Source organism: Hordeum vulgare, chromosome 5H (assembly GCF_904849725.1).
Source record: "Hordeum vulgare subsp. vulgare chromosome 5H, MorexV3_pseudomolecules_assembly, whole genome shotgun sequence".
Taxonomy (NCBI): Eukaryota; Viridiplantae; Streptophyta; class Magnoliopsida; order Poales; family Poaceae; genus Hordeum; species Hordeum vulgare.
In genome coordinates, this window is record NC_058522.1 from 216,419,668 (window position 1) to 216,446,765 (window position 27,098).

At 49.4% G+C, this 27,098-nt stretch overlaps 1 protein-coding gene across 3 annotated transcripts; it reads left to right on the forward strand.

Moving 5' to 3' along the window:
- On the forward strand, window positions 1–27,098 carry LOC123400175 (CCR4-NOT transcription complex subunit 11-like). Of its 3 annotated transcripts, XM_045094590.1 has the most exons (13): window positions 1–281; window positions 1,436–1,540; window positions 4,710–4,796; window positions 4,949–5,002; window positions 5,120–5,265; window positions 5,372–5,519; window positions 5,595–5,732; window positions 5,995–6,066; window positions 6,144–6,217; window positions 6,319–6,460; window positions 12,496–12,574; window positions 26,439–26,547; window positions 26,649–27,098. In XM_045094590.1, exons 1-12 carry the CDS (start codon window positions 111–113, stop codon window positions 26,534–26,536), a joined length of 1,314 nt encoding a protein of 437 aa, XP_044950525.1. In that variant the 5' UTR covers window positions 1–110; the 3' UTR covers window positions 26,537–26,547; window positions 26,649–27,098. The 3 variants fall into 3 exon arrangements, 2 of the variants coding, with proteins under 2 accessions (XP_044950525.1, XP_044950526.1); XM_045094591.1 differs by lacking the exons at window positions 12,496–12,574; window positions 26,439–26,547; window positions 26,649–27,098 and adding an exon at window positions 11,112–11,275; XR_006610507.1 differs by lacking the exons at window positions 6,319–6,460; window positions 26,649–27,098 and having other exon boundaries at window positions 26,439–26,529.

Below are 27,098 nucleotides of genomic sequence, written 5' to 3' on the forward strand. Positions count from 1 at the left end.
ATCCACATCCTCAAGTCGCCTACTCCCCCACTGTTGACGAATCTCTCACCGAGAGGGGAAAACCCAAAACTGCAAAAATCTCGCCGCCGACCACCGCCACGGCGACGGCCATGTCGGTGGATGCCCCCGTCCCAACTCTGCGTCCGGAAGAGCGGGCAGGCCTCCTTGCGCTGCTCGCATCCGCTGCGCGCCCGCTAGCCGACGTTGTAGCCGACTTCCTCGTGCGCTTCCCCCGCGAGCGCCGCCTCCGCGTCGGCGCTACGCTCTGCTTCCTCCTAGAGGCAAGTCCCGACCCTCCCCCCCCCCCCCCCCCCCCCCCCCCAACCCGCCCTCTCCCTCCTCGTACGCTTCCGTGAGACTCTAGCTCCTCGCGACGCGAGAGCTAGCTTGCTTCGTTCGCCAGATTGGGTCGGAGACCCCTTTGCGAAGGAATGGATCGGCCACATTTTTGGTTTGGTTTGCTTATCTTTTGTGCTGGGTGGTTAGATTTAGTGCGTTTTGCTGTGCCCAGGGTGGCTGGGGGGGGGGGGGGGGGGGGGGGTTGGCACGATGAATTATGATGCCGAGCGTATCGCTTTCATTTGTCCAAAGAACAAGCCGATGGGTTTGATTAACTGACGATCTACGAAGATTTGCAGCCTCGGAGGTCACTATGTTGCGCTTTTGTTCACATTTTTGTTCCGGTTACACTTTTTTGATCTAGGATGGGTCGAACTGATAGATGTAGTGTCATTAATTGCGTCTTTAGTAGAGAAGCGATTGCGAATTTTGCATTTCCGTATGGTTTCCTGTTTCAGGTTGGATCGAATTTTAATGGATTTGTAGATTGCAATAAGTTTACTAGTTTTCTGAGGTTCCATTTGGAGTTTACTGCCATAGCTGCACAATTGTCTTCTAAAGATATAGCACCGCTGAGATTTTTATTACATTGCACGGTAGGGGGTTGCGCTCATGGTAGAATCAAGCAAATACTCGGTGATCAGTGCATTGTATCTGATTTGTTTGCTTAGGTATCCTTCTCAGGATGCCATCAGATTTGCGAATGTAGTGAAAAGGAAAATAAGAGGCTAAAAATAGTTCATTACCATTTTATGTATTTTTTTTCTTCAAGCGCACTAGCGGATCATCATAAATAATTCCCAACAAGTTGCCCACGTAAAAATCTGAAAAAACTCTAACCTGAATCATTCCATAACAGCTGTACTGTGCATTGGGCCTCTAAAACATTGCAACCATCAAGGTGTTTCACCTAACCTGGATGCTGCTACATATAGTGACTGACAGACTCTGTAATGTCTGTTTGCAATTTTTGAAGAATTTGTTATTAATGTATCTTGTTCGTAATAGTAAGTAATATGGAGATGACTGTTGACCTCCTTTGTTTCACGAACTAATGGAGTTTGAAGTTTGATGTGTTATGTTATCTATTGACTAGGACAAGAAAATGCTTCATCCAACCGGTCGTCTAATTGCATTTGCAATTCTTCATCAGAGCTATTCCTCACAGCCAGTAAATCCCTATGTTCCTCTGCTGTTAAATGTAAGTTCAAAACCTTGTTTTCCAATTATTTGTGATTTAGATCATTATGGACAAACATCCATCCCCCCTCCAACATATGTAACACATAAATATGTGAACTTGTAAAGCTTCTTTGACATGTTTATGATTGATAGGGCATGAATCATAAAGATTTTGATAGTTTTCTTGTCTTATAATCAAAGAAAAATTAAGTGCAAGACGTTAGGTGAGCATTTTGCCTCTGCCTAGCGCCTAGCTCGCCGCGGTGCCTAGGCGTTTGTGCGGACATGACAGCAGGGGCGGCTGGGTGCATTTTTGTACAGGCATGGCACACATTTATTTTTCAGAGCATTGTTCAGCTTTACAGCATTGACCCATTGAAGTGCACTACGGAACCCTAGCATGCCAACCCAATCTGAACCGTCTACATGCTCTAATCTGGAATGTCCATTTGCTCTCCTCTATCTCTTTCTTTTGCCTGCTGCCTTCCAGACACGCATCAGTCTTCCAGTCACATCTCCCCCGCCGCCGCCGCCGCCTCTCCTTCCCCATTGCCGTCACCACCAGAACACCTCACCGGCCACCTATTCTACCGCTCACAGCCAAAGTGAGGCATTTTATCTCCGCGCAGCGCCAGGCATATTTTTATGCTTATAGTTAAGTGATATTTTATGCTAGCATAACACATCTATGTATTATTGTTTGTTATATTTTCTGATCTGGCAACCAAGTTTCATTTGCAATTTCATGTGTTGCCTTCAGGGAGATGGTTGTGCGAATTGGAGGATTGTTTGTTATTGAATTCATTTTGACTTTGGATTCCTTCCTTGAAAATAGTATTTTTTTTCGAGAAAACGCAAGGAGCGTTTGCTTTCATTTCATTGAAAAGGTGGGAGATTACATGCCTCCTAAGAGGCGTTATTACAATGCAAATTCGTCATCAATGAACGTCCCAGGAGGCGGGCAGTACAACCCTCAACCCTTGTGCCCCAGCTTGTGCCCAACATTTGGCTACTACTTTGATCCCGTCAACTAGTGCATCTATCGAGGGTCTCGCATTGTCGAAGACACAATCATTCCGCTGTTTCCAAATCATCCAAGGGACCAACATCGTGATGGATTGTAGAGCCTTGTGGAGTGCGGGCGGGGTTTGCGCCTTCGCCCGTAGCCACCAGTCCTGCATGGTAGGTTCGTTACCTGGTGGTTGCGCTGGTATGTGCGTCCATTCCAGGATGGCATGCCAAATTTGCTTATCAAATGTGCATGCTAGAAGCAAGTGATGGCTAGTCTCTGGGTCTTGGTCACAGAGGAGGCATTTCGGGTGGTGCTGCAGGCCACGCCGGGCAAGTCTCGCTGCCGTCCAACATCGGTCTTTGTTGGCGAGCCAGTGAAAGAATCTGACGCGGGGCAGCACCCAACCCTTCCAGATGAGCTTCCATGAGGGGCAGCGGGTGGATCTATGGAATGTGGCGGCGTAGGAGGACTGTGCCGTGTATATGCCATTGGCCGTCCATTTCTAAAGCAGTCGATCAGGGGGCTCATTCGAGAGGGCGAATTGTTGGGCAGCCTGCCAGAGCATCAGGTACTGACCTATCTCGTGTATCCCGAGGGTTCCTTGTATGTCACGGGCCCAGGTGCTCCCATGGAGTCCCTCTGCCATAGTTTTCGTTCCACGTCGCCTCTTGGGGATGCACTGGAGCGCACTCCCAAACTGCCGGTCCGGCGCGCTCCCGGGCAGCCGGTGCGGCGTGCGCCGGAATGGTAGGTCCGACGCGGCGGGAGGTGCAGGAGCGTGAGTCGTGGCCGGGGATGAGGCACCGTCGGCACCTGATGTCGTTCGTGCAATCCCTCACCCGATGACTGGGATCGAGGCAGCGGAAGCAGAGTCCAGCGAGTTCCTCCGGGGAGGGGCTGCGGCGTCGTTGCGGTGGCGGGCTGGGTGCGGCCTCCTGGCGCGGGCGATGATAGCGGTTTCTGCGGCGAGGTTGTTAAAACCCCTCAGCGTCGACCTGGACTCCGTCGGAGACCCGATGCACCTCGGAACGAGGGTCGAGGCGGGTTGATACGTGCGGCCTGCGGGGGTCGGCGGCCCGCGGAGCAGGGGGCTCGCGTGGCGCAGAGTGGGGTGAGGGGGCCGGCGGGGTGCGCGCGACGTCGCTGTACGAGCGCGCCGAGGACACGCTTCACGAGCCCGACCAGCGGCCACCAGAGGACATGCAGTCGCCGGAAAGGGTCGCTCGGGGCTCGACAGGATCAGCGCTTGTAGACGCCATGGCCAGGGAGGGCTGGGGGCTTAGGAGGTGGGCTGCCGTCGGGGGTTCGGTGGCGGTGGGGCTGGGGAGGTGGGCTGCCGTCGGGGATTCAACGGCGGCGAGGCCGGTAGGGGGCTTGGTCAGGCTGGTGGAGCGGGAGAGAGCGGAGGGAGCGGAGCGGAGCCATACCCTTCTTCAGTTTTTTGAAAATAGTCTTATAGTTTACAGTTTGTCTTCCATCTTCTGTAATATTGCGAGGTTCCCTTTACTCAAAATCTAGCTTTAGCTGCTAGCATAAGGACCCTTGAATCTTGCATTTCAGTCCTCATGTTAGCACTGTAGTGCAAAATGTAAAGTTTGATGTTGCTTCTAGCTTCTCCATTGGATTTTATGGCCGTTCATTTGAGTTTTGAACTCAAGAAGTTGATATTTTGAATATCAGGTCAAAGTCTCTTATCCAACATTGAGAACAGTTTGAACCCTTGCTGATCTCTTCTTGGGCCACGACATATAATTTCCCCCTGTCTAGCTTAGCTTGTTAGTTTCATATCCATGTGACCATTTGTATACTAGAGCACCGTCAATCATGATGTTGTTGCATTGTGTACATGGTTCTAATTTGAATGCCTTACACTGTAAAATCAATGGCTTCTTGTGGGATTCTTCTGTTCATGGAATTCTGGGAAGTAGAAGCGTCCTGATCTTTTAGAACAGTTAATTTGGCCAATTTTATTCGAATGAGTGAATTGTGGTTGCACTATTCTTTATGAGTTGACACCAACCTGTGCAAGTGCATAGTTCAGCATGGCACCAACCTGTGCAAATACGATGGCAACAATGGAAGAACGGCCAAGTCTAATACCTTTTGAAATCCATTACCCTTCAGCTTGTTGGCATTAGATTATCATTCTTGAAGTTTTGATATTTGTTATAAACAGGCAGCTTGTGATGAATCATCAGATAAATCAGAACGAGCATTTGTCCAACTTTTGTTGACTTCGGCCAGCGGAGATGATAACAACGAGGTCTTTTCTTCCGCTCTTTGACTTGTCCATAAAATACCTATGATATAATCAAATACCAGTGGGGCCTTGATATAGTTATCTCTTGATTTATCCTTGTCGACAAGTGTAGTTTGTCTATCTATGCTAAGTTTGGCAGTGCTCTATTTTGTCAGGTGCTGCAAAAGTCAGCTGTAGATTACGTAAATGAGCCTGTTTCTGCATCACAGGTAGACTGTTAAACTTTTGTTTAATAAAGGAACTGATTGAATGTAGCTGATGTAAACTATATCCAGATTATTTCCAATATTAACGGCCTCTTAACTCAGGGTCATCTGTTTATTTAGGCCCTATTGTCATGGGAACAGCTTGAGAAGCAATACCGCGGGAATATTGTACAGCCTCAGTCTCAAGCTAGTAGTTTCAGAAGCGCTACTGTTAGATGTGCTATACCGGATCCAGATATACCTCAAAGTTGTGCCAATTCATCAGAGTATGTATGCTCAGTTGCCTCCACAAAGTTACAATGTGCTTCCTGTTATTTCTTCTTGGGCTTTTCCTTACGAAATTGTTATTTTTAAAAATCACATAATGTCTAGGATATCAGCGCCTGAAAGCAAACAAAAATCTGCTTCCGATGATAGAGATTCTGCTCTTGTTGCTTTACTCCAAGCAAAATCATGGGGAAGATTGGGTCCCCAATGGATAAGGCCGACCCCCCCAAGACTTCAGATACTTGATGGGGAGGTAACATATTCAGCCAACAGTTGTATTTGCATACCAGTTCTATTGTTAATATGACTACTTGCTCTGAAAATACAGCTACAGTGGCTAAATCCTGACAACACTCATGAGCTATTATGGGATTATAGCATGTGTGCTGACACGAGTCGTGGGGCTGCGATCCGTGATTTGATTGCGAGAGCCTTAAAAGGTCCTCTTGTACCTGCTCAACAGGAGGTTCGCTGCTCCATTCTAATATTTATGCTATATCAGTTTAGGGAGAAATGAGTGTTTCAATAAATATTTAGGCAGCTTTAGTATTTCCAATGATTCTTTGTGTTCTCTTGAATCTTCAATTTATTCAGCCTGATGCTGGATAATGGCATAATGCTATGGCACCATGTCTTTCAGCACCCTTTTTTTCTCATGCAAACACATTCATTTGCGTGCAACATATTTTCATATGGTGCAAGCCTAATTTGTTCGCAGCTTTTCACAGCAAGTTGTTATAGAATTGGTGAAGGACTCTAAGCTAGTCTATCACTGTGGGATGACTCCACAGAAACTTCCAGTATGTATACTCTTGACAATGTTGATCTCCTCACACTTTTCATGTATTTGGGCTGACATATTTTTCTATGGTTTCAGGACCTTGTTGAGCATAATCCACTCATTGCTGTAGAGCTTCTTTCGAAGCTTATGAACTCTCCGGACATTGCAGGGTAATGTCTGTTTCTTTTCTTTGACATGTTCTGTTATCGTGAAATTGTGATCATCTCTGCGCCAGCTTCCTCTATCTTAGTACTGATCCTCCTCCTTTTAGTTATTTTGATGTTCTTGTGCACATGGAGATGAGCCTACATTCGATGGAAGTTGTAAACAGACTTACTACTGCGGTTGAACTCCCGACAGGATTTGTCCACGAATACATCTCAAATTGTATTCAATCATGTCAAAACATTAAGGTTTATTCTTGTTCTTCCTGTTAGAGTTATAATATAAGTCATGTACCCTTTTGTATTTATCCCAATATATAAGGGGTTTCCTGCATATAGTCCACCATCTGTACATGTATATATACCGGCCTATGGCCTCATGGGAATACAAGTTGCTTATTCCTAACATGGTATTAGAGCTAGGTCAATTTTTTGCACACTGCAACTCGTGCCATTGATCCGTCTCTCCATCCCGATCGATCTCCAACCGGGCGCTCGAAGCAGTCCCTGCTCGATCTCCTCTCGTCCTGCTCGATCGAAGCAGGGGGCTCGTCCCGCAGGCCCCGGATCCCGCCTGCCCCCGCGGATCCTATAGGATCCTCGCCGCCGCCGATCCCCCTTCTCTCGCCCGCCCCCAGTCCGCCGCTTTTCTCGCAGGCTCTGCTCCCGAGCGCCTCTGCAGGACGCAAGCTCGGCTCCTGCTGGCCTCGCACGAGGCAGGAGGTGGCTCTGCTCCCGCTGGCCCCGCTCGAGGCAGGAGGTGGCTCTGCTCCCGCCGGCCCCGATCGTTAGATCCTGCCGGCCCTCTCTGATCTGCAGCTGCCGTGAGACCCAAAAAAAAAGAAAAAAAATGTCTACTGCATTGGGCTATGTTTCTGTCCCTCGTTCGGTGATCTTCGATGGTACTAACTACACCGAGTTCATCGGCTTCATGCGCATTCACATGCGTGGCATCCGTCTCTGGGGTGTACTTTCTGGCGAGGTCTGCTGTCCGCCACGTCCAGTTCCTCCTGTGGCTCCCACTCCGCCGATCCCTCCGGCTCTTTCTGCGGATGCTAATCAGGCCGCCAAAGATGCGGCTAAGCTTGTTGATGAGGCTGTTGATCGTGCTTATGATGAGAAGTTTTTGGCTTATGAGGAGGCTCTTCAGACGTATCATGGTGCTCTGTCTGCTTACACCCAGTGGCTTGATGATGATGCTCGTGCTGCAGCTGTTCTCACTGCTAGCGTTCTGCCTCAGTTTGCCTCTGAGTTTCTGGGCCTTCCTACTGTCTTTGAGATGTGGACTCGCCTTCGTCAGCGCTATGAGCCCTCTGGTGATGACTTATACCTCTCTGTGGTCCGTCAGGAGCATGCTCTTCAGCAGGGTGACTCTACAGTTGATGACTTCTATGCATAGAGTTCTGCTATCTGGCGCCAGCTTGATTCTCTCCGCAGTGCTGGTTGTCGTACTTGCCCCTGTTGCCAGGCTGTCCAAACCGATTTGGAGTTTCATCGCGTCTATGAGTTTCTGTCTCGGCTCCGTAAGGAGTTTGAGCCCCGACGTGCTCAGTTGTTTGCTCGTGGCCGTATTTCTCTCATGGAGGCGTTTTCTGAGATCCGTGCTGAGGAGACTCGCTTACGTGGTGCTGGTTTGCTGGAGGTTCCCTCGGTGCTCGCTGCTCGGGCTACTTCTACGCCACCTGCTGCACCGACCCCTTCTCGCTCGAGTGCTCCGCCGCTCTTGCCCACTCCTTCTGGAGGCTCAGGTCGCCCCCGTCCACATTGTGGCTACTGCAACAATGATGGTCATATTGAGTCCCACTGCTACACGAAGAAGAAACACTTGCGCAAGGCGCGATCATCATCTACAGAGACTTCGTCATCTACCTTGACAGCTTCAGCCACCGCTTTGACTGAGCAGGATATTCTGAGACTTAAGCGTCTGCTCGCTGCTTCAGGTTCTTTCTCGACGGGTACTGCTGGTTCTGTGACTGATGCTTCCCGCACTGAGCAACCACCTTCTACACAGTCAGGTACATCCCCATGGGTTCTGGACTCTGGAGCTTTTTTTCATGTCTTCTAATTCTTCCACTCCGTCCTCTCTTCGATCGCTTGATTCTCCTGTTCATGTCCTCACCGCTGATGGTACTCCCCTTTCTGTCGTTAGTAGAGGCAATCTTACCATTCCTTATTTTGTTCCTGATGTTGCTCATGTTCCTCGACTTACCATGAATCTGTTTTCCGCTGGTCAACTTGCTGATTCTGGTTGTCGCGTCATCCTTGACCTTGACTCTTGTTCTGTCCAGGACCGTCGCACGCACACTCTGGTTGGGGCTGGTCCTTGCCGCCGTGATTCTCATGGTCTTTGGGAGTTGGACTGGCTTCATGTTCCTTCCGCTGCCCACTCTATCGCCAGTTCTTTCGCTTTGGTCGCCTCGGCTACTGGTTCCTTCCAGCAGTGGCATCATCGACTTGGTCGTCTGTGTGGTTCTCGTTTGTCGTCGTTAGTTCGCCGAGGTCTTCTGGGGCCTGTCTCAGGAGATGCCTCTTTAGAGTGTCAGGGTTGTCGTCTTGGCAAGCAGATTCAATTACCATATCCACATAGTGAGTCAGTGTCTAAGCGTCCTTTTGATTTAGTTCATTCCAATGTATGGGGTCCGGCTCCCTTCGCTTCAAAAGGGGGTCATAAATACTATATTATTTTCATAGATGACTTCTCTCGTTACACATGGCTTTATTTCATGACTTCTCGTAGTGAGGTGTTGTCTATTTATAAGCGTTTTGCTGTCATGGTTCATACTCAGTTTTCTTCTCCCATTCGTGTGTTTCGTGCTGACTCCGCTGGCGAGTATATCTCTAAGATGTTGCGTGGTGTTTTTGCTGAGCAAGGGACTCTCTCTCAATTCTCTTGTCCTGGTGCTCACGCTCAGAATGGCGTGGCTGAGCGCAAGCATCGTCATCTTCTTGAGACGGCTCGTGCATTGATGATTGCTGCCTCTCTCTCGCCTCATTTTCAGGCTGAGGCCGTCTCCACCTCCACCTATCTCATCAATCTCCAGCCTTTCGCTGCTCTATGGGGTGGTGTTCCTTTCGAGCGTTTTTTGATCGTTCTCCCGATTATTCGATGCTTCGCTTGTTTGGTTGTGTTTGCTATGTTCTTCTTGCCCCCCGCGAACGCACCAAACTGACCGCTCAGTCTGTTGAGTGTGTCTTCTTAGGCTATAGTGATGAGCATAAGAGCTATCGTTGTTGGGATCCTATCGGTCGTCGGATGCGTATCTCTCGGGATGTGACTTTCGATGAGTCTCGTCCCTTCTACCCACGCCCATCTTCCTCGACCTTTCCAGTGCAGGATATCTCTTTCCTCACTTTTCCGGACACACCTATCACAACCGTCGAGACTTTGCCTATTCGTTCCGCTCCCTCTGCTTCTCCACCTCCAGTCAATTTGTCGCCACCATCTTCCACGGTCTCCTCGCCTAGCATGTCACCGGATTTTGCACCTTCATCTCCGGTGACTTCTTCGTCGTCACTCCCCGATTCTACCTTGGTGATTCCTCCTTCCATTGTTCCATCTTTTCCTTAGTGTTACGCTCGTCGTTCAAGTTCTGTGGATGCCTCTGTGGATGTGTCGTCATCCTCGTCTCACCTTACTTATGGCTTGCGTCCTCGTCCTCGTCCGCCTGTTGATCGCTTTGGATTTTCGACCGCTGGTGCTGCTGTTCTTGAGCTGACTACTTATCATCAGGCCGTTGTTCATCCTGAATGGCAGTTTGCGATGGCAGAGGAGATTGCTGCTCTTGAACGCACTGGTACGTGGGATCTTGTTTCCCTTCCTCCCGGAGTCCGTCCCATCACTTGTAAGTGGGTCTACAAGGTTAAGACTCGCTCCGATGGTTCTCTTGAGCGTCACAAAGCTTGTCTTGTGGCTTGTGGTTTTCAGCAGGAGCATGGTCGTGATTATGACGAGACTTTTGCTCTTGTGGCTCATATGACCATTGTTCGTACACTTTTTGCCGTGGCCTCTACACGCCACTAGTCTATCTCTCAGCTTGATGTTAAGAATGCTTTTCTTAATGGTGAGCTGCGTGAGGAGGTGTACATGCAGCCACCACCTAGGTATTCTATTCCTGATGGCATGGTATGTCGTCTTCGTCGCTCTCTCTATGACCTTAAGCAAGCCCCCGCGCCTGGTTTGAACGTTTTGCCTCTGTGGTGACTGCCGCTGGTTTTTCAGCCAGTGTTCATGATCCAGCATTGTTTATTCACCTTTCTTCTCGTGGTCGGACTCTTCTTCTCTATGTTGATGATATGGTCATCACTTGGGATGATCCCGAGTATATTGCCTTTGTCAAGGCCCGTCTTAGTGAATAGTTCCTTATGTCTGATCTTGGACCTCTTCGCTACTTTCTTGGGATTGAAGTCTCTTCTACCTCTGATAGCTTTTTTATATCCCAGGAAAAGTATATCCAGGATCTTCTTGCTCGTGCTGCTCTTACCGATGAGCGTATTGTTGAGACTCCTATGGAGCTCAATGTTCACCTCTGTGCTACTGATGGTGATCCTCTGTCTGACCCGATGCGTTATCGTCATCTTGTTGGCAGTCTTGTTTATCTAGCTGTCACTCGTCCGGATATCTCTTATCCGGTTCATATTCAGAGCCAGTTCGTCTCTGCTCCCACATCCACATCGGTTCACTAGTCATCTCTTCCGTGTTCTCCGATATCTTCGGGGCACGATCTCTCACCGTCTATTCTTTCCTTGCTCCAGTTCTTTACAGCTTCAGGCCTATTCGGATGCTACGTGGGCTAGTGATCCTTCAGATCGCCGTTCACTTTCTGTTTACTGTGTTTTTCTTGGTGTTCTCTCATTGCCTGGAAGACGAAGAAACTGATTGCAGTTTCCCGTTCTAGTGCAGAGGCTGAGTTGCGAGCGATGGCTTTTTTGATGGCAGAGGTGACTTGGTTACGGTGGTTACTTCAGGATTTGGTGTTTCTGTCACTACACCGACTTTGCTCTTATGTGATAGTAAAGGTGCTATTAGCATTGCGCGCGATCCTGTGAAGCATGAGCTCACCAAACATATTGGTGTTGATGCTTTCTATGTGCGCGTTGCTGTGCAGGATCAGGTTGTTACTCTTCAGTATGTGCCTTCCGAGTTACAGTTGGCGGATTCCTGACGAAGGCCCAGACTAGAGCACAACATGGCTTTTATCTCTCCAAACTCAGTGTTGTTCATCCACCATGAGTTTAAGGGGTGTGTGTGTGTGTTAGAGTTATAATATAAGTCATGTACCCTTTTGTATTTATCACAATATATAAGGGGTTTCCTGCATATAGCCCACCAGCTGTACATGTATATATACTGGCCTATGGCCTCATGGGAATACAAGGTTCTTATTCCTAACACTTCCGATTCATTGAATTAGAAATTATTGACATCATTAATTGGAGCGATGACGTATAGTTGCAGAATAACTCATTCAAATCGATGGTTAAACGATATTGTGTTAATACTTATTCGAGCCGATAGTTACACAATTTAACCTTATTTGCATTATCAAACCTTGGCATGTTGATTTGCTTTTATTCAGTCACTCCCTCTATTTCACTATTACTGTCATTGGCCTCAGGACATTCTCTTTGAACCGGTTGAAAATTGTTCTCCATGGAAAAAGGAAATGAAAGGAGAAGTTATTGATATATTTCCAATCTTTGCGCTTAATTGAATGCTTCGAAAGAGGCTAGGCGGTTGTGTTATACTCCCTCCGTCCCAAAATAATTGTCTTAAACTTAGTATAATTTTATACTAGAGCTAGTACAAAGTTGAGACAGTTATTTTGGGACAGAGAGAGTACAAGTTAATACTCCCTCTGTTCCTAAATACTTCTTGTTGGGGAGAACTAGACTAGTTCTCTCCAACAACAAGTATTGTGGTACAGAGGGAGTATATTTAATGCTTCCTTGTCTATGCGCATCCTGGGATGTGGTTAGTTACTGTGGTACACAGAGAGTAGTTTAGGTTATTTTGCCCATGTGAACAACTGAATAAGCCACTGTCTTGTTTTGTGAGTTAAATGCTTGCATAGCTGACAGCTATTGTTGCTAACCCATGTGTAATTGGCAGCTCTTGTTCTACTTTTTGCATCACTGCTGAATAATTTGTGTACTTACTAAACATTGTCTACTCGTAAGAAAATATTTGTTCGCTTAGAGGTTAATGATTTTGTAATGGTCATGCCACTTGGGTAAATTTTCAAATATCGCCAAATCCGTAACATATAATCATTTTTCCCTTGCAGGATAAGTACATGCAGAACAGACTGGTGAGATTGGTTTGTGTTTTCCTCCAGAGCCTCATCCGAAATCAAATTATTAACGGTGAGCATGCTCTGTGTGCTTTAGAGATTTTAATCTGTACACTATCATTTATATTATTGAGTTTTCATTGATTATTAAATATTCAATTTTGCCTTCTTGATCCATAACGATTCATGAGTGTCGGTGCACTAGAGACTGGTGTCCCTTGTGCCCCAGACTTGTGCACGGGCATCGGCAACGCCCCCGACAACAGTGTGCCGAGAAGAACAGCAGGGAGGCGATCCAAGACCCACCAAGGCCACACCCTTCCCTCTCCAGGGGCGTGGGATACAAGGGTTCCAGACGCAAGGCCCCGGCAAGCCCTCCTTGCCGGGAAGATTACCAAAGCCCCGGCAAGACCATTTCGCCGGGAAGACTACCCGGAGATTAGCAAGGCCCTGGCAAGCTTCCCTTGCCGGGAAGACTCGCACAGACTGGCGAGGCCCCCGGCAAACCCTCCTTGTCAGGAAAGTATCCAAGGTTCCCGGCAAACCTTCCTTGCCGGGGAGGTGACCGAGTCACCCGAAGGAGGCTCCAGGCCAACAAGTCCCTGTGGCTCGCCAGGTGTCCCCACAAGTTTCTACCACAATCCGACCGCTCCAGCACACCCCTCGTGTGCCAGCGCAAGGCCCAGGTGTCGATTGACCTAGGTACGTGTCGCAACCACCTTGCGGCAGGTCAGGGGCCAGACAAGGCATTTACTGCCCCTGACACCACGGAAGAAGTAAAGCGGTGAACACTGTTCGCTGTACCTCCTGTGAGCACACTGTTGGTGACCCCTTTGCTTATAAAAGGAGGCCCAAAGCTCATTCTTAGGGGTTGGACCTTTTGGGGACTTTTTGGGGATCAGAGACTCCCTAACCACCTACTAAGTTACTGTAGCAAAATCAACCTACATTAAACCCGCAATACAAACTAAGCAGGTGTAGGGTTTTACGCGCCAAGCGGCTCGAACCTGGGTAAAAGGGACCTTGCCGGTGTTGATTGCTAGTTCCGCTCTCGACGCCATACCTCCTTCTCCCCGCCAAACGATCTAGGGACTCCTCGAGTTTCCCATAGGTGTTGCTTTTTTCCCGACATCTTTGGCGCGCCTGGTAGGGGGATCTATGGTTGAGGTCTTCTTTGCGGATTCAAGCAAGTTCCGCATTAGATCTCGGGAGGTGGAGCACACCATTGCGGACCCTTGAAGCAGGGCGCAACAGTGGTTGCTCTACTTCGCCATGATCTCCTGACGCCTTCGCGAGCGCCTCGCTGCGCGAACGTGGGCTAGGGAGGGCGGAGACCTCGTGCCCGCGAGCACCAGGCTGACGTACCGCTCCGGGACAATGCGCTGCTGTAGAGGGTGTGCCTGGGGGCTCCGGCGAGGCCTCCGGCGCATACTTCGGCCGACGCACCCCCACGGAGAGGTGCATAGCCGTCGAGAATGCGCCTACCGGCCCCGTAGCTGAGGCGCACTCCAGCCGAACGCTTTCCCCCCCGGAAGCGTCACGTCTTCGCCAATGGTGCGTTCGGGGGCTCCGCCAGCACGACCAGGCAAAACATGAAAAGGAACAATACTCCGGCAACGCCCCTTCTAGACGGCAGTCGAGAAACTGTCGGCAAAATACCTTGCCGGAGGGGAAGTTGCCGGAAGAGTATAGTCTCCTGCTTGCCGGGGGTCTGAAGCCCCGGCAAAAGACCCAAGCGTCGCGAGAGAAATACCGCGACATGACAGGTAAGTGATAAATATTTCAGATTGAGACTTTAGAGTAGATAGGTTGTTCCCTTTCTGAAAGATCCCGCACCTTGTTTGAGAAACCTGCGCGTAGATGGAACCTTGTCAGGATCATTGCGCCTTAGCTCTGTTTCGAACTAGTTCGACGACCTGAACGGCCACAGACCACCTTCTCACTGTTTCGAACCGGTTCAACAGTCTAAGTGGCTACATGACACCTTATTTCGCCTTGAGCTGCGCTCGACGATCTAATGGTTGCACTGAGTGTGGCAAGGAGCCTTGCCGGTAACGACCCCTCAAGCGAACTGCTAAGGACCCGTTCCTCAAAGCACCAGCGGCAGGACCATTCATGTCGGCAAGCTTCCGGAAAACGCAAAAGGCGTATCATACAAGGGAAAGAATCGAACGAAAAGGGAACAACATTTCATTCATTTGTTTGAAACAAACTCAGACATACTACATGAATGATTTTTGCTACTCTAACCTATTACACTGTCTTTTGACGAGGGACATTCGCCGGACAGAAGTTCAAGAAGACAAGAAGCGGCAAGGCCCCCGGCGCGACCAATGCTGGCCCATCCTGGGCCAGCATTGCGCAGCCGAGAACGGGGCCTGAAGGGACGGCGGGAACGAAGACCAGGCAATCCCGCGGTATGCGGCAGCGTCGGTTCTTCCGGCTCATCAGCCCATGCCGGGGAGGAGGAGGACCGCGGACTGACGGTGATGGTTCGATCGACGGTCAGTCCAAGGTCAGATCCTCGTACCCAGGCTTAGCCTACCGAGGGTCTGACCCGTGCTCGCCATCGCTACCATCCAACCCGTCCTCGTCGCTCTCGCGCGAGGAAGGGCTGCCAGTCCCGCTCGAGCTCTCTTCGCAGTAGCCGAGGCGCGCACCGGAGCTCCCTTAAATCTTGACGGAGAGCAGGTTGTCCGCCATCATCTTGAAGCGAAGAACGTGCCCATCCCAGAGGTTATGGGCACGGGCGAAGCTCTTCCACCCGCGACCGAGGAACAGGAGCCGAGGTCCTAGCTGCTACACGGCCACCGGGACCGCGCCGTTGCCGCACCCGTGCACCTGAAGCCGCAACATCGGGGGCTTCTCTTCGCTCATCACCTTGGCGAAGGTGATGGGGAGTTGAAGCCGGGTCCGGATGCGACCTTGCAGTCTAATAAGAAACTCCAACGGAGTCCTTTCAACATGAGTTCCCGCGGGAACAAGCCCAGGAGAAGACGGAGATGCCGACCGCGGCTCCTCGCCCTTCGGCTGCACCCCCTGAAGTTGTGGCATGATCCGAGTGGGATCCCCTTGCCGCCCTGGCGGCCGATGGTGGCCTCCCTCGTCCCCTAGCCATGGTTAGGGGCGAGTGCCACCTGAAGCTAGAAAAGATTCTACAGATCCAAAGCTAGGAGTGGTGATGTTCCGGGAGCTGATGGATGAGCAAAACCCCCTCGCAAACTCCTTAATTTATAGGGAAGGCGCGGGGGGATGACACCCCTCACTCCAGAAACCGCCACCCCATCCGCCCAGTCACCCATGATCACATGCGAACAGGGAACCGCCCCGCTGCACCAATGCATGCGGGGGCGGGTCCTGCCACGACTGCGGCCATTATGGCCACGAATGCCACTTGCCCAACCTTTACTGCGCATGCTTCACGAGTGGCGGTAATGCGTCGGGAGGTGGGGAGGTTACTATGCGCGCACTTCTCCACGTCGCGCGTTTTATGCGCGACGTGGGGAAGGGCCGCCTGCAACGGCTCCAAGACTGCAGAGCTCTCTGCTAGGGAAGCCCGTGCACTACTTTGGGCCTGGCCCAGCAACGCCCCGCGTGCCGGCGTGGCCCAGGCCCGGGGGCTCCTGTCGGTGCACTAGAGACTGGGGTCCCTTGTGCCCCAGACTTGTGCACGGGCATCGACAACGCCCCCGACAGCAGTGTGCCGGGAAGAACAACAGGGAGGCGATCCAAGATCCACCAAGGCCACGCCCTTCCCTCTCTAGGGGCGTGGAATACAAGGGTTCCAGACGCAAGGCCCCGGCAAGCCCTCCTTGCCGGGAAGATTACCAAAGCCCCGGCAAGACCACTTCGCCGGGAAGACTACCCGAAGATTAGCAAGGCCCCGGCAAGCTTCCCTTGCCTGGAAGACTCGCACAGACTGGCGAGGCCCTCGGCAAACCCTCCTTGTCAGGAAAGTGTCCAAGGCTCCCGGCAAGCCTTCCTTGCCGGGGAGGTGACCGAGTCACCCGAAGGAGGCTCCAGGCCAGCAAGTCCCTGTGGCTCGCCAGGTATCCCCACAAGTTTCTACCGCAATCCGACCGCTCCAGCACACCCCTCGTGTGCCAGCGCTAGGCCCAGGTGTCGATTGACCTGGGTACGTGTCGCAACCACCTTGCGGCAGGTCAGGGGCCAGACAAGGCATTTACTGCCCCTGACACCACCGAAGAAGTAAAGCGGTGAACACTGTTCGCTGTACCTCCTGTGAGCACACTGTTGGTGACCCCTTTGCCTATAAAAGGAGGCCCAAAGCTCATTCTTTGGGGTTGGACTTTTTGGGGACTTTTTGGGGATCAGAGACTCCCTAACCACCTACTAAGTTACTGTAGCAAAATCAACCTATAGTAAACCCACAATACAAACTAAGCAGGAGTAGGGTTTTACGCGCCAAGTGGCCCGAACCTGGGTAAAAGGGACCTTGCCGGTGTTGATTGCTAGTTCCGCTCTCGACGCCATACCTCCTTCTCCCCGCCAAACGATCAAGGGACTCCTCTAGTTTCCCATAGGTGTTGGTTTTTCCCCGACAATGAGTATGATAACAAAACTGTATCCATGCTGCCCAACCTCTACTTTTACTTCATACAAATGATTATTGCACAACCATGCTTCCACAGTTCTATCTCTCATTCTCTCTTGCACTGCACATCTTTGTAGGTAGTTGATGTTTGTTTATTTAACCTTATTCCTGTACTCATACAATATGTTGAAAATGCACATTTTCTTTAGCTACTTGCCGGTTTTGTAGTTAGTTGCAAAATATATATTTCTGTCCTCCTGGTATAAATGGTATGTATCAAATATCTAAGATAGAACACCTTATGGAATTTGGAATCCATGCATACGGGAGAGTCATTAGCATCGCTTAAGAAGAATGACAAGTGTGACAAAAGATCAGATTGGTTTCTGTTAGGAATATGCAACTTGTATTCCCATGAGGCCATAGGCCAGTATATATACATGTACAGGTGATGGACTATATGCAGGAAACCCCTTATATATTGGGATAAATACAAAAGGGTACATGACTTATATTATAACTCTAACACCCTCCCTCAAACTCATGGTGGGTGAACAACACTGAGTTTGGAGAGATAAAAGCCATGTTGTGCTCTAGTCTGGGCCTTCGTCAGGAAATCCGCCAACTGTAACTCGAAAGACACATACTGAAGAGCAACAACCTGATCCTGCACAACAGCGCGCACATAGAAAGCATCAACACCAATATGCTTGGTGAGCTCATGCTTCGCAGGATCGCGCGCAATGCTAATAGCACCTGTACTGTCAGATAAAAGCAAAGTCGGTGTAGTGACAGAAAACACCAAAATCCTGAAGTAACCACCCTAACCAAGTCACCTCTGCCGTCAAAAGAGCCATCGCTCGTAACTCAGCCTCTGCACTCGAACGGGAAACTGCAATCTGTTTCTTCGTCTTCCAGGCAATGAGAGAACCACCAAGAAAAACACAGTAAGCAGAAAGTGAACGGCGATCTGAAGGATCACTAGCCCACGTAGCATCCGAATAGGCCTGAAGCTGTAAAGAACTGGAGCAAGGAAAGAATAGACGGTGAGAGATCGTGCCCCGAAGATATCGGAGAACACGGAGGAGATGACTAGTGAACCGATGTGGGAGCAGAGACGAACTGACTCAGAATATGAACCGGATAAGAGATATCCGGACGAGTGACAGCTAGGTAAACAAGACTGCCAACAAGATGATCATAACGCGTCGGGTCAGGCAGGGGATCACCATCAGTAGCACGGAGGTGAACATTGAGCTCCATAGGAGTCTCAACAATGCGCTCATCAGTAAGAGCAGCACGAGCAAGAAGATCCTGGATATATTTTTCCTGGGATATAAAGAAGCCATCAGAGGTAGAAGAAACTTCAATCCCAAGAAAGTAGCGAAGAGGTCCAAGATCAGACATAAGGAACTGCTCACTAAGACGGGCCTTAACAAAGGCAATATACTCGGGATCATCCCCAGTGATGACCATGTCATCAACATAGAGAAGAAGAGTCCGACCACGAGGAGAAAGGTGAATAAACAATGCTGGATCATGAACACTGGGTGAAAAACCAGCAGCAGTCACCACAGAGGCAAAACGCTCAAACCAGGCGCGGGGGGCTTGCTTAAGGCCATAGAGAGAGCGACGAAGACGACATACTATGCCATCAGGAACAGAGTACCTGTTAGGAAGTATTAGTATTACTCTAGGAGTCCTTATTAGTCTATTAGTATTAGTCTAGGAGTCCTTATTAGTCTATGTTTACTTTCCTTGCACCTCAGGTCATGTGTAATATATATATGCCCCTTGGGCCTTCAATATAGACAAGTTGCTTTCCTAACATGGTATTAGAGCCTAGGTTTAGGTCTCCGGACGCCGCAACTCGTCCTGACGATCTATTTTTTTTTTCTTTTCCTGCTCCAGCCGTCGTTCCTGGTCGCTGGATCTCGTCGCTGCTCGTCCTGTGCCTCGCCTCCCTCGACCTCCGCAGCTTTTGCGCCGTCTGCGCCTCCTGGCGCGCCGCCGCCGCCGCCTCCAGCCCTCGCCTCCAGCCGCCGCTGCCTCATCTGGATCTCGCGCCCCCAGCCGCCGCATGAATCCAGATCGACCCGGGCCTTCCAGATCGCCGCAGCGTTGCCCCGTGCTTGGCCGCGAAGGTGGCCGCCTCGGACGCCTTGGACTGCAGCACGCCCCGTGCTTGGACGCCAAGCTTACTGCCTCGGACCGCAGTGCGTCACCGTGCTTGGCCGCCTCGGTCGCCCTGGACTGCAGCTGTGCCTCAATGATCAATACGTCGGCTTCCTGCTACGCAGTGTCCCGCGTTTCCTCACTGTTGCCCAGCCTGCGTGGTTGTTGCTATCTCCTGCCACGCTGGCTGCTGCTGCATGCTTGTCTACCACCTGGTGTTGCATGCTGCTACGTGGTGCTACGGCTACCTGGTTCTAGTTGCTTCCCTGTGGCTACACGGTGCTGCTGGCTACTTCCTGCCGCTCCGTCTGCTAGTCACCCAATTGGATCTGGTTTCTCTGTTTGGCTGCCTTGAGTTGCTTCGTGCGACAGTCTTGGTCCGCTGCTTGATCTCATGTAACAGATCTTTTATTATTTTTCTTCTTTGCCCATCGTCACTAGTCTTCCTTCATAGCATCTAGTATGCTTCCTAGTTTTTAGCTTTATTGTTTTCCGCTGCGTTCACCAAATCCGTTGATATTTTGTGTTTTCTCATGCCATGCGAGTCCACCATACCTTAGTCCGTCAGCCTTTCTCCGGTCCTGATCCTCTCTATGCAACTTTTGTGGCCACCTTGCCCTTGTTGTTTTTCTATAGAATTGTCTGGACTTCTTTTGCATTGTCGATCTACGTCCATCGTGCCTTATCCGCCGAGCTTCTTTCGCCGACGGTTGTCGTGGACTATGATTTTCTGCAATGCTTTATTCTCTTGATGTGACATCTTCTTTTGACTATCCATCTTCTCTTCATACTTATCTTGTATCTTCAAGTGATGCGGTGTCTACCTCTGATGTGCCATCTCTTCGTTCACTTCTTCGGCGACTCGACAAGTTTTGAAGACTCTTCATGCTATGACGACACTTTCAAGACGAGGATTTGGATTATCATTTTTTTAGTATTATTACACTTCTTCAAATGCAATGCTATTGCATACGCTTTGCATTTGAGGGGGGGTGTTAGGAAGTATTAGTATTACTCTAGGAGTCCTTATTAGTCTATTAGTATTAGTCTAGGAGTCCTTATTAGTCTATGTTTACTTTCCTTGCACCTCAGGTCATGTGTAATATATATATGCCCCTTGGGCCTTCAATATAGACAAGTTGCTTTCCTAACAATACCCACGTGGTGGCTGCATGTACACCTCCTCATGCAGCTCACCATTAAGAAAAGCATTCTTAACATCAAGCTGAGAGATAGACCAGTGACGTGTAGAGGCCAGGCAAGAAGTGTACGAACAGTGGTCATGTGAGCCACAGGAGCAAGGGTCTCGTCATAATCACGACCATGCTCCTGCTGAAAACCACGAGCCACAAGACGAACTTTGTGACGCTCAAGAGAACCATCAGAGCGAGTCTTAACCTTGTAGACCCACTTACAAGTGATGGGACGAACTCCGGGAGGAAGGGAAACAAGATCCCACGTACCATTGCGTTCAAGAGCAGCAATCTCCTCTGCCATCGCAAACTGCCATTTAGGATGAACAACAACCTGATGATAAGTAGTTGGCTCAAGAACAGCAGCACCAGCGGTGGAAAATCCAAAGCGATCAACAGGCGGACGAGGACGAGAACGCAAGCCATAAACAGGCTGAGACGAGGATGACGACACATCCACAGAACGTGAACGACGAGTGTAACACTGAGGAAAAGATGGAACAATGGAAGGAGGAATCATCAAGGTAGAATCGGGGAGTGGCGACGAAGAAGTCACCGGAGATGAAGGTGTAGAATCCGGTGACATGCTAGACGAGGAGACCGTGGAAGATGGTGACGACAAATCGACTGGAGGTGGAGAAGCAGAGGGAGCGGAACGAATAGGCATAGGCAAAGGCTCGACGGGTGTGATAGGTGTGTCGGGAAAAGTGAGGAAAGAGATATCCTCCACTGAAAAGGTCAAGGAAGATGGGCGTGGCTAGAAGGGATGAGACTCATCGAAAGTCACATCCCGAGAGATACGCATCCGACGACTGATAGGATCCCAACAACGATAGCCCTTATGCTCATCACTATAGCCTAAGAAGACACACTCAACAGACTGAGCGGTCAGTTTGGTGCGTTCGCGGGGGGGCAAGGAGAACATAGCAAACACAACCAAACAAGCGAAGCATCGAATAATCGGGAGAACGATCAAAAAGATGCTCGAAAGGAACACCACCTTGTAGAGCAGCGGAAGGCTGGAAATTGATGAGATAGGTGGAGGTGGAGACGGCCTCAGCCCAAAAATGAGGCGGGTGAGAGGCAACAATCATCAAGGCACGAGCTGTCTCAAGAAGATGACGATGCTTGCGCTCAGCCACACCATTCTGAGCGTGAGCACCAGGACAAGAGAATTGAGAGAGAGTCCCTTGCTCAGCAAGAACACCACGCAACATCTTAGAGATATACTCGCCAGCGGAGTCAGCACGGAACACACGAATGGGAGAAGAGAACTGAGTATGAACCATGGCAGCAAAACGCTTATAAATGGACAACACCTCACTACGAGAAGTCATGAAATAAAGCCATGTGTAACGAGAGAAGTCATCTATGAAAATAATATAGTATTTATGACCCCCTTTCTAAGCGAAGGGAGCGGGACCCCATACATCGGAATGAACTAAATCAAAAGGACGCTTAGACACTGACTCACTATGTGGATATGGTAACTGAATTTGCTTTTGCCAAGACGACAACCCTGATACTCTAAAGAGGCATCTCCTGAGACAGACCCCAGAAGACCTCGACGAACTAACGACGACAAACGAGAACCACACAGATGACCAAGTCGATGATGCCACTGCTGGAAGGAACGAGTTGTTAGAGTTATAATATAAGTCATGTACCCTTTTGTATTTATCCCAATATATAAGGGGTTTCCTGCATATAGTTCATCACCTGTACATGTATATATACTGGCCTATGGCCTCATGGGAATACAAGTTGCTTATTCCTAACATGGTATTAGAGCTAGGTTAACTTTCGCACGCCGCAACTCGTGCTGTTGATCCGCTCCTCCTCGTCATCCTCGTCACCGGATCCCGTCCAGAACCGACTCTGCTCTCGCGGCGATATAGATCGAGGCATCCCCAGCGACGCTGTTCCCTCCCGTGGCTCGCCAGATCGAGCGGTTCCTCCCGTCGCTCGCCAGATCGAGGCAGCCCGATCGAGGCGGTTCCTCCCGTGCCTTGCGAGCCTCCCGATCGAGCGGTTCCCATCAGCCGACGCGATCGCCAGATTGAGGCGGCTCCCTCACGCGGACGTGGTTCCCATCAATAGCTCAAGGCGGTTCCCAGCGGACGTGGTTCCCATCCACAGATCGAGGCTGTTCCCAGTGGACGTGTTCCCATCAGCAGATCAAGGCTGTTCCCAGCGGACGTGATTCCCATCTCCAGATCGAGGCAATTTCCATCAGACGGCTCCGCCAGATCTGACGCCTCATCTCACCATACCACGTCGGCTCCAATCCTGCTGTCAGACGCGGACGCGACTCGCTGACTGAGTTAAAAAAAAATGTCTGCTGCATCCGGCTACGTTGCTATTCCTCGTTGTCCGGTGATCTTTGATGGCACTAATTACACCGAGTTCATTGGCTTCATGCGCATTCACATGTGTGGCATCTGCCTATGGGGTTTTCTTTCTGGCGAGGTCTGCCGTCCGCCATGTCCGGTTCCTCCCGTGGCTCCCACTTCGCCGACCCCACCGGCTCTTCCTGCGGATGCTTCTCAGGCCGCAAAGGATGCGGCTAAGCTTGCTGATGAGGCCGCTATCCGTGCTTATGATGAGAAGGCTTTGGCTTATGAGGAGGCTCTTCAGACGTATCATGGTGCTCTGTCTGCTTACACCCAGTGGCTTGATGATGATGCTCATGCTGCAGCTGTTCTCACTGCTAGCGTTCTGCCTCAGTTTGCCTTTGAGTTTCTAGGCCTTCCTACTGTGTTTGAGATATGGACTCGCCTTCGTCAGCGCTATGAGCCCTCGGGTGATGCCTTATACCTCTCTATGGTCCGTCAGGAGCATGCTCTTCAGCAGGGTGACTCTATTGTTGATGACTTCTACGCACAGAGTTCTGCTATCTGGTGCCAGCTTGATTCTCTCCGCAGTGCTGGTTGTCGCACTTGCCCCTGTTGCCAGGCTGTCCAGGCCGATTTGGAGTTTCATCGCGTCTACGAGTTCCTGTCTTGACTTCGTAAGGAGTTTGAGCCCCGACGTGCTCAGTTGTTTGCTCGTGGCCGTATTTCTCTCATGGAGGCGCTTTCTGAGATTCGTGCTGAGGAGACTCGCTTACGTGGTGCTGGTTTGCTGGAGGTTCCCTCGGTGCTCGCTGCTCGGTCTCCTTCTACGCTACCTGCTGCACCGACACCTTCTCGCTCGAGTGCTCCGCTGCTCTTGCCCACTCCTTCTGGAGGCTCAGATCTCCCCCGTCCACATTGTGGCTACTGCAACAATGATGGTCATATTGAGTCCCACTGCTACACGAAGAAGGAACACTTGCGCAAGGCGCGATCATCATCTACAGAGACTTCGTCATCTACCTCGACAGCTTCAGCCATCGCTTTGACTGAGCAGGATATTCTGAGAGTTAAGCGTCTGCTCGCTGCTTCAGGTTCTTCCTCAACGGGTACTGCTGGTTCTGTGACTGAGGCTTCCCGCACTGAGCAACCACCTTCTACACAGTCAGGTACATCCCCATGGGTTCTGGACTCTGGAGCTTCCTTTCATATGACTTCTAATTCTTCCACTCTGGCCTCTCTTCGATCGCTTGATTCTCCTGTTCATGTCCTTACCGCTGATGGTACTCCCCTTCCTGTCGTTAGTAGAGGCAATCTTACCATTCCTTATTTTGTTCCTGATGTTGCTCATGTTCCTCGACTTACCATGAATCTGTTTTCCGCTGGTCAACTTGCTGATTCTGGTTGTCGTGTCATCCTTGACCTTGACTCTTGTTCTGTCCAGGACCGTCGCACGCACACTCTGGTTGGGGCTGGTCCTCGCCGCCGTGATTCTGAGGGTCTTTGGGAGTTGGACCTCCAGATAGAGGAAGCAGAGAGCCACGGGAGGACCTGCCGCTGGGATCGGGACTGGACGGGCTTCGAGATCCAGTAGCTTCGACGGGACGAGGGAGGAGGAGATCGAGGATCAGCTTCGATCGGGAGCGGAGAGACGGATCAATCGCACGAGTTGCAGCGTGCAGAAAATTGACCTAGCTCTAATACCATGTTAGGAATATGCAACTTGTATTCCCATGAGGCTATAGGCCAGTATATATACATGTACAGGTGATGGACTATATGCAGGTGATGGACTATATGCAGGAAACCCCTTATATATTGGGATAAATACAAATAGGTACATGACTTATATTATAACTCTAACAGTTTCATGCCTGGGTGGTCGACCATGGAAACCATTTTCTTTGTATGACAACTTATGGAGAGATACAAGGACAAAAGAAGGACCTCCATGTGGTGTTTATTGACTTGGAGAAGGCCCACAATAAGATGTCATGAAATGTCATGTGGTCGGCCTTGGAGAAACACAAAGTCCCAATAATGTACATAATGTTGTGACAAGTGTTGGAACAAGTGAGGGCGACACTGATCACTTCCCGATTAAAATAGGATTGCACCAAGCCTTAGCTTTGAGCCCTTATCTTTTTTGCTTTGGTGATGGATGAGGTCACAAGGGATATACAAGGAGATATTCATGATGTATGCTTTTTGCGATGATGTTGTGCTATCTTTTTTGCTTTGGTGATGGATGAGGTCACAAGGGATATACAAGGAGATATTCATGATGTATGCTTTTTGCGATGATGTTGTGCTAGTCGATGATAGTCCCACGGGGGTTGATAGAAAGTTAGAGCTATAGAGACAAACCTTGGAATCAAAAGATTTTTGACTTACTAGAACTAAAACTGAGTACATGCAGTGCGGTTTTAGTACCACTCACGAGAGGAGGTTAGCCTTGATAGGTAGGTGGTACCTCAAGAGGACAACTTTTGATATTTGCGGTCAAATATTACAGAAAGATGGTGATATTGATGTAGCCGTGAGCCATCGAATCAAAGTCGGATGGATGAAGTGGTGCCAAGATTCCGGCGTTCTTTGTGACGAGTGCGCTATAAAAGCTAAAAGGCAGGTTTGATATGACGGCGATTTGACCTGCAATATTGTATGGTGCTGAGTGTTGGCTGACTAAAAGCTGGCATTTTAAATAATTAGGTGTAGTGGAGATGCGCACGTTGAAATGGATGCGTGGCCACACAAGAAAGGATTGGGTCCGGAATGATGATATACGGGATAGAGTTGGGTAGCACCGATTGAAGAGAAGCTTGTCCAACATTGGTTTGGGCATATTCAGCACAAGCCCCCGAAAGCTCCAGTGCATAGCGGACGGCTAAAGCGGGTTGATAATCTCAAGAGGGGTCGGGGTAGACGAAACTTGACATGGGAGGAGTCCATAAAGAGAGATCTGAAGGACTAGAATATCACCAGAGAACTAGCAATGGAAAGGGGTGCGGAAGTTGGCTATCCATGTGTCAGAACCATTAGTTGGTTTCAAGATCTTATGGGTTTCAGCTCTAGCCTATCCCAACTTGTTTGGGACTAAAGGCTTTGTTTAGCATTTTCTCTAAATGTTTTTTATACTGATTTGATCAAATTGATTTTCCTTTCTTATCATTGTGCATAACAGAGTGATTTTTCAGCTAGTGGTTACCTGATTTTGGCAATTACCATTAGAGTTCGGTTAAAAACCATTTGGATGAACTGGATATCAAGTTCCATATTGTGCCTCCAAGCACGAAAAGTCATAGTGGTTAGAAATGTTGTTGATAGTGGGTAGATCTGTAAAAGCATATGCTAATTGTTTGCATGGTTAGGTAAAACCGAGTTACTTTTGGAATGGTTAGTTAAATTCCGCTTTCAGTTTTTACATGAGATAACATTTGTTTTTGTTCTGCATTTATGGCCTCTTTGATTCGTAGAAAATTTCCCTGTTTCTGACGCGAGCTGATCTATTTTCTGGGAATCGCAGATGCCCTCTTAGTGAAAGAAGTCTAAAGTGTATTTATATAATTAGTTTTGGGCCAGCTAGTGCTAGTTGAAGTCACCAGCTGAAGTGATTGCATTTGACAACTTTTAAATGCCATGAGACGTTAGTTATGGTTGTGCATGGTTTTCTACATGCAGTTCAAGATCTTTTCATTGAGGTACAGGCGTTCTGCATAGAGTTCTCACGAATAAGGGAAGCGGCTGGCTTATTCCGTCTGCTCAAATCTTTGGAGTGAAGAAACAAGTTGTACGTTATTATTTCCCATTTCTATATATCACTGTCCTGTCGTCCTTTTCATATTTTTGTACATCTCAGCTGACTAAATAATACTGTGTCATGTTGTTCAGTATCCAAGTTTCCATGATTCTGCCCTTTGGAACTTCATGAGCTGTGGCAATATCAAGTGATAAATACTCTGTTTTTCCTCAATTCCAACTATCAGATAAGTTGGTGGTATCATTATTGAACGCTTGGAGTTTCTGGTTCGTGGTAGTCGTCTGGCCACTGTGGGTGTTCAAGGCCAGATGATGTGCGTGAATTCTTGCAAAATCTGTGGCACCCTCGCTATGACAATGCACACCCTTGTAAGAGTGGATAAAAAGGGACGCAAGAGCAGATCCAAATGGTACGCTATCTGTGGTTGGTCTACATTTAGATGTGTTTGTATACGTGCGTTGTATGTGGACGGATAATAGATGCATGTTTTGGTCTATTCTTTGATATCAGTGTAATCGGAACAATACCTGATCTGTTTATTGTAGTCTGTTTTATTTGGTTCAACCAGGATATTGTGTTTT

Coding starts and splice junctions, on each gene's coding strand:
- LOC123400175 (XM_045094590.1), top strand. CDS start 111: ATGTCGGTGGATGCCCCCGTCCCAACTCTGCGTCCGGAAGAGCGGGCA. Junction 1,541..4,709: donor ATGTTCCTCTGCTGTTAAAT/GTAAGTTCAAAA, acceptor TGTTATAAACAG/GCAGCTTGTGATGAATCATC. Junction 5,003..5,119: donor AGCCTGTTTCTGCATCACAG/GTAGACTGTTAA, acceptor CTGTTTATTTAG/GCCCTATTGTCATGGGAACA.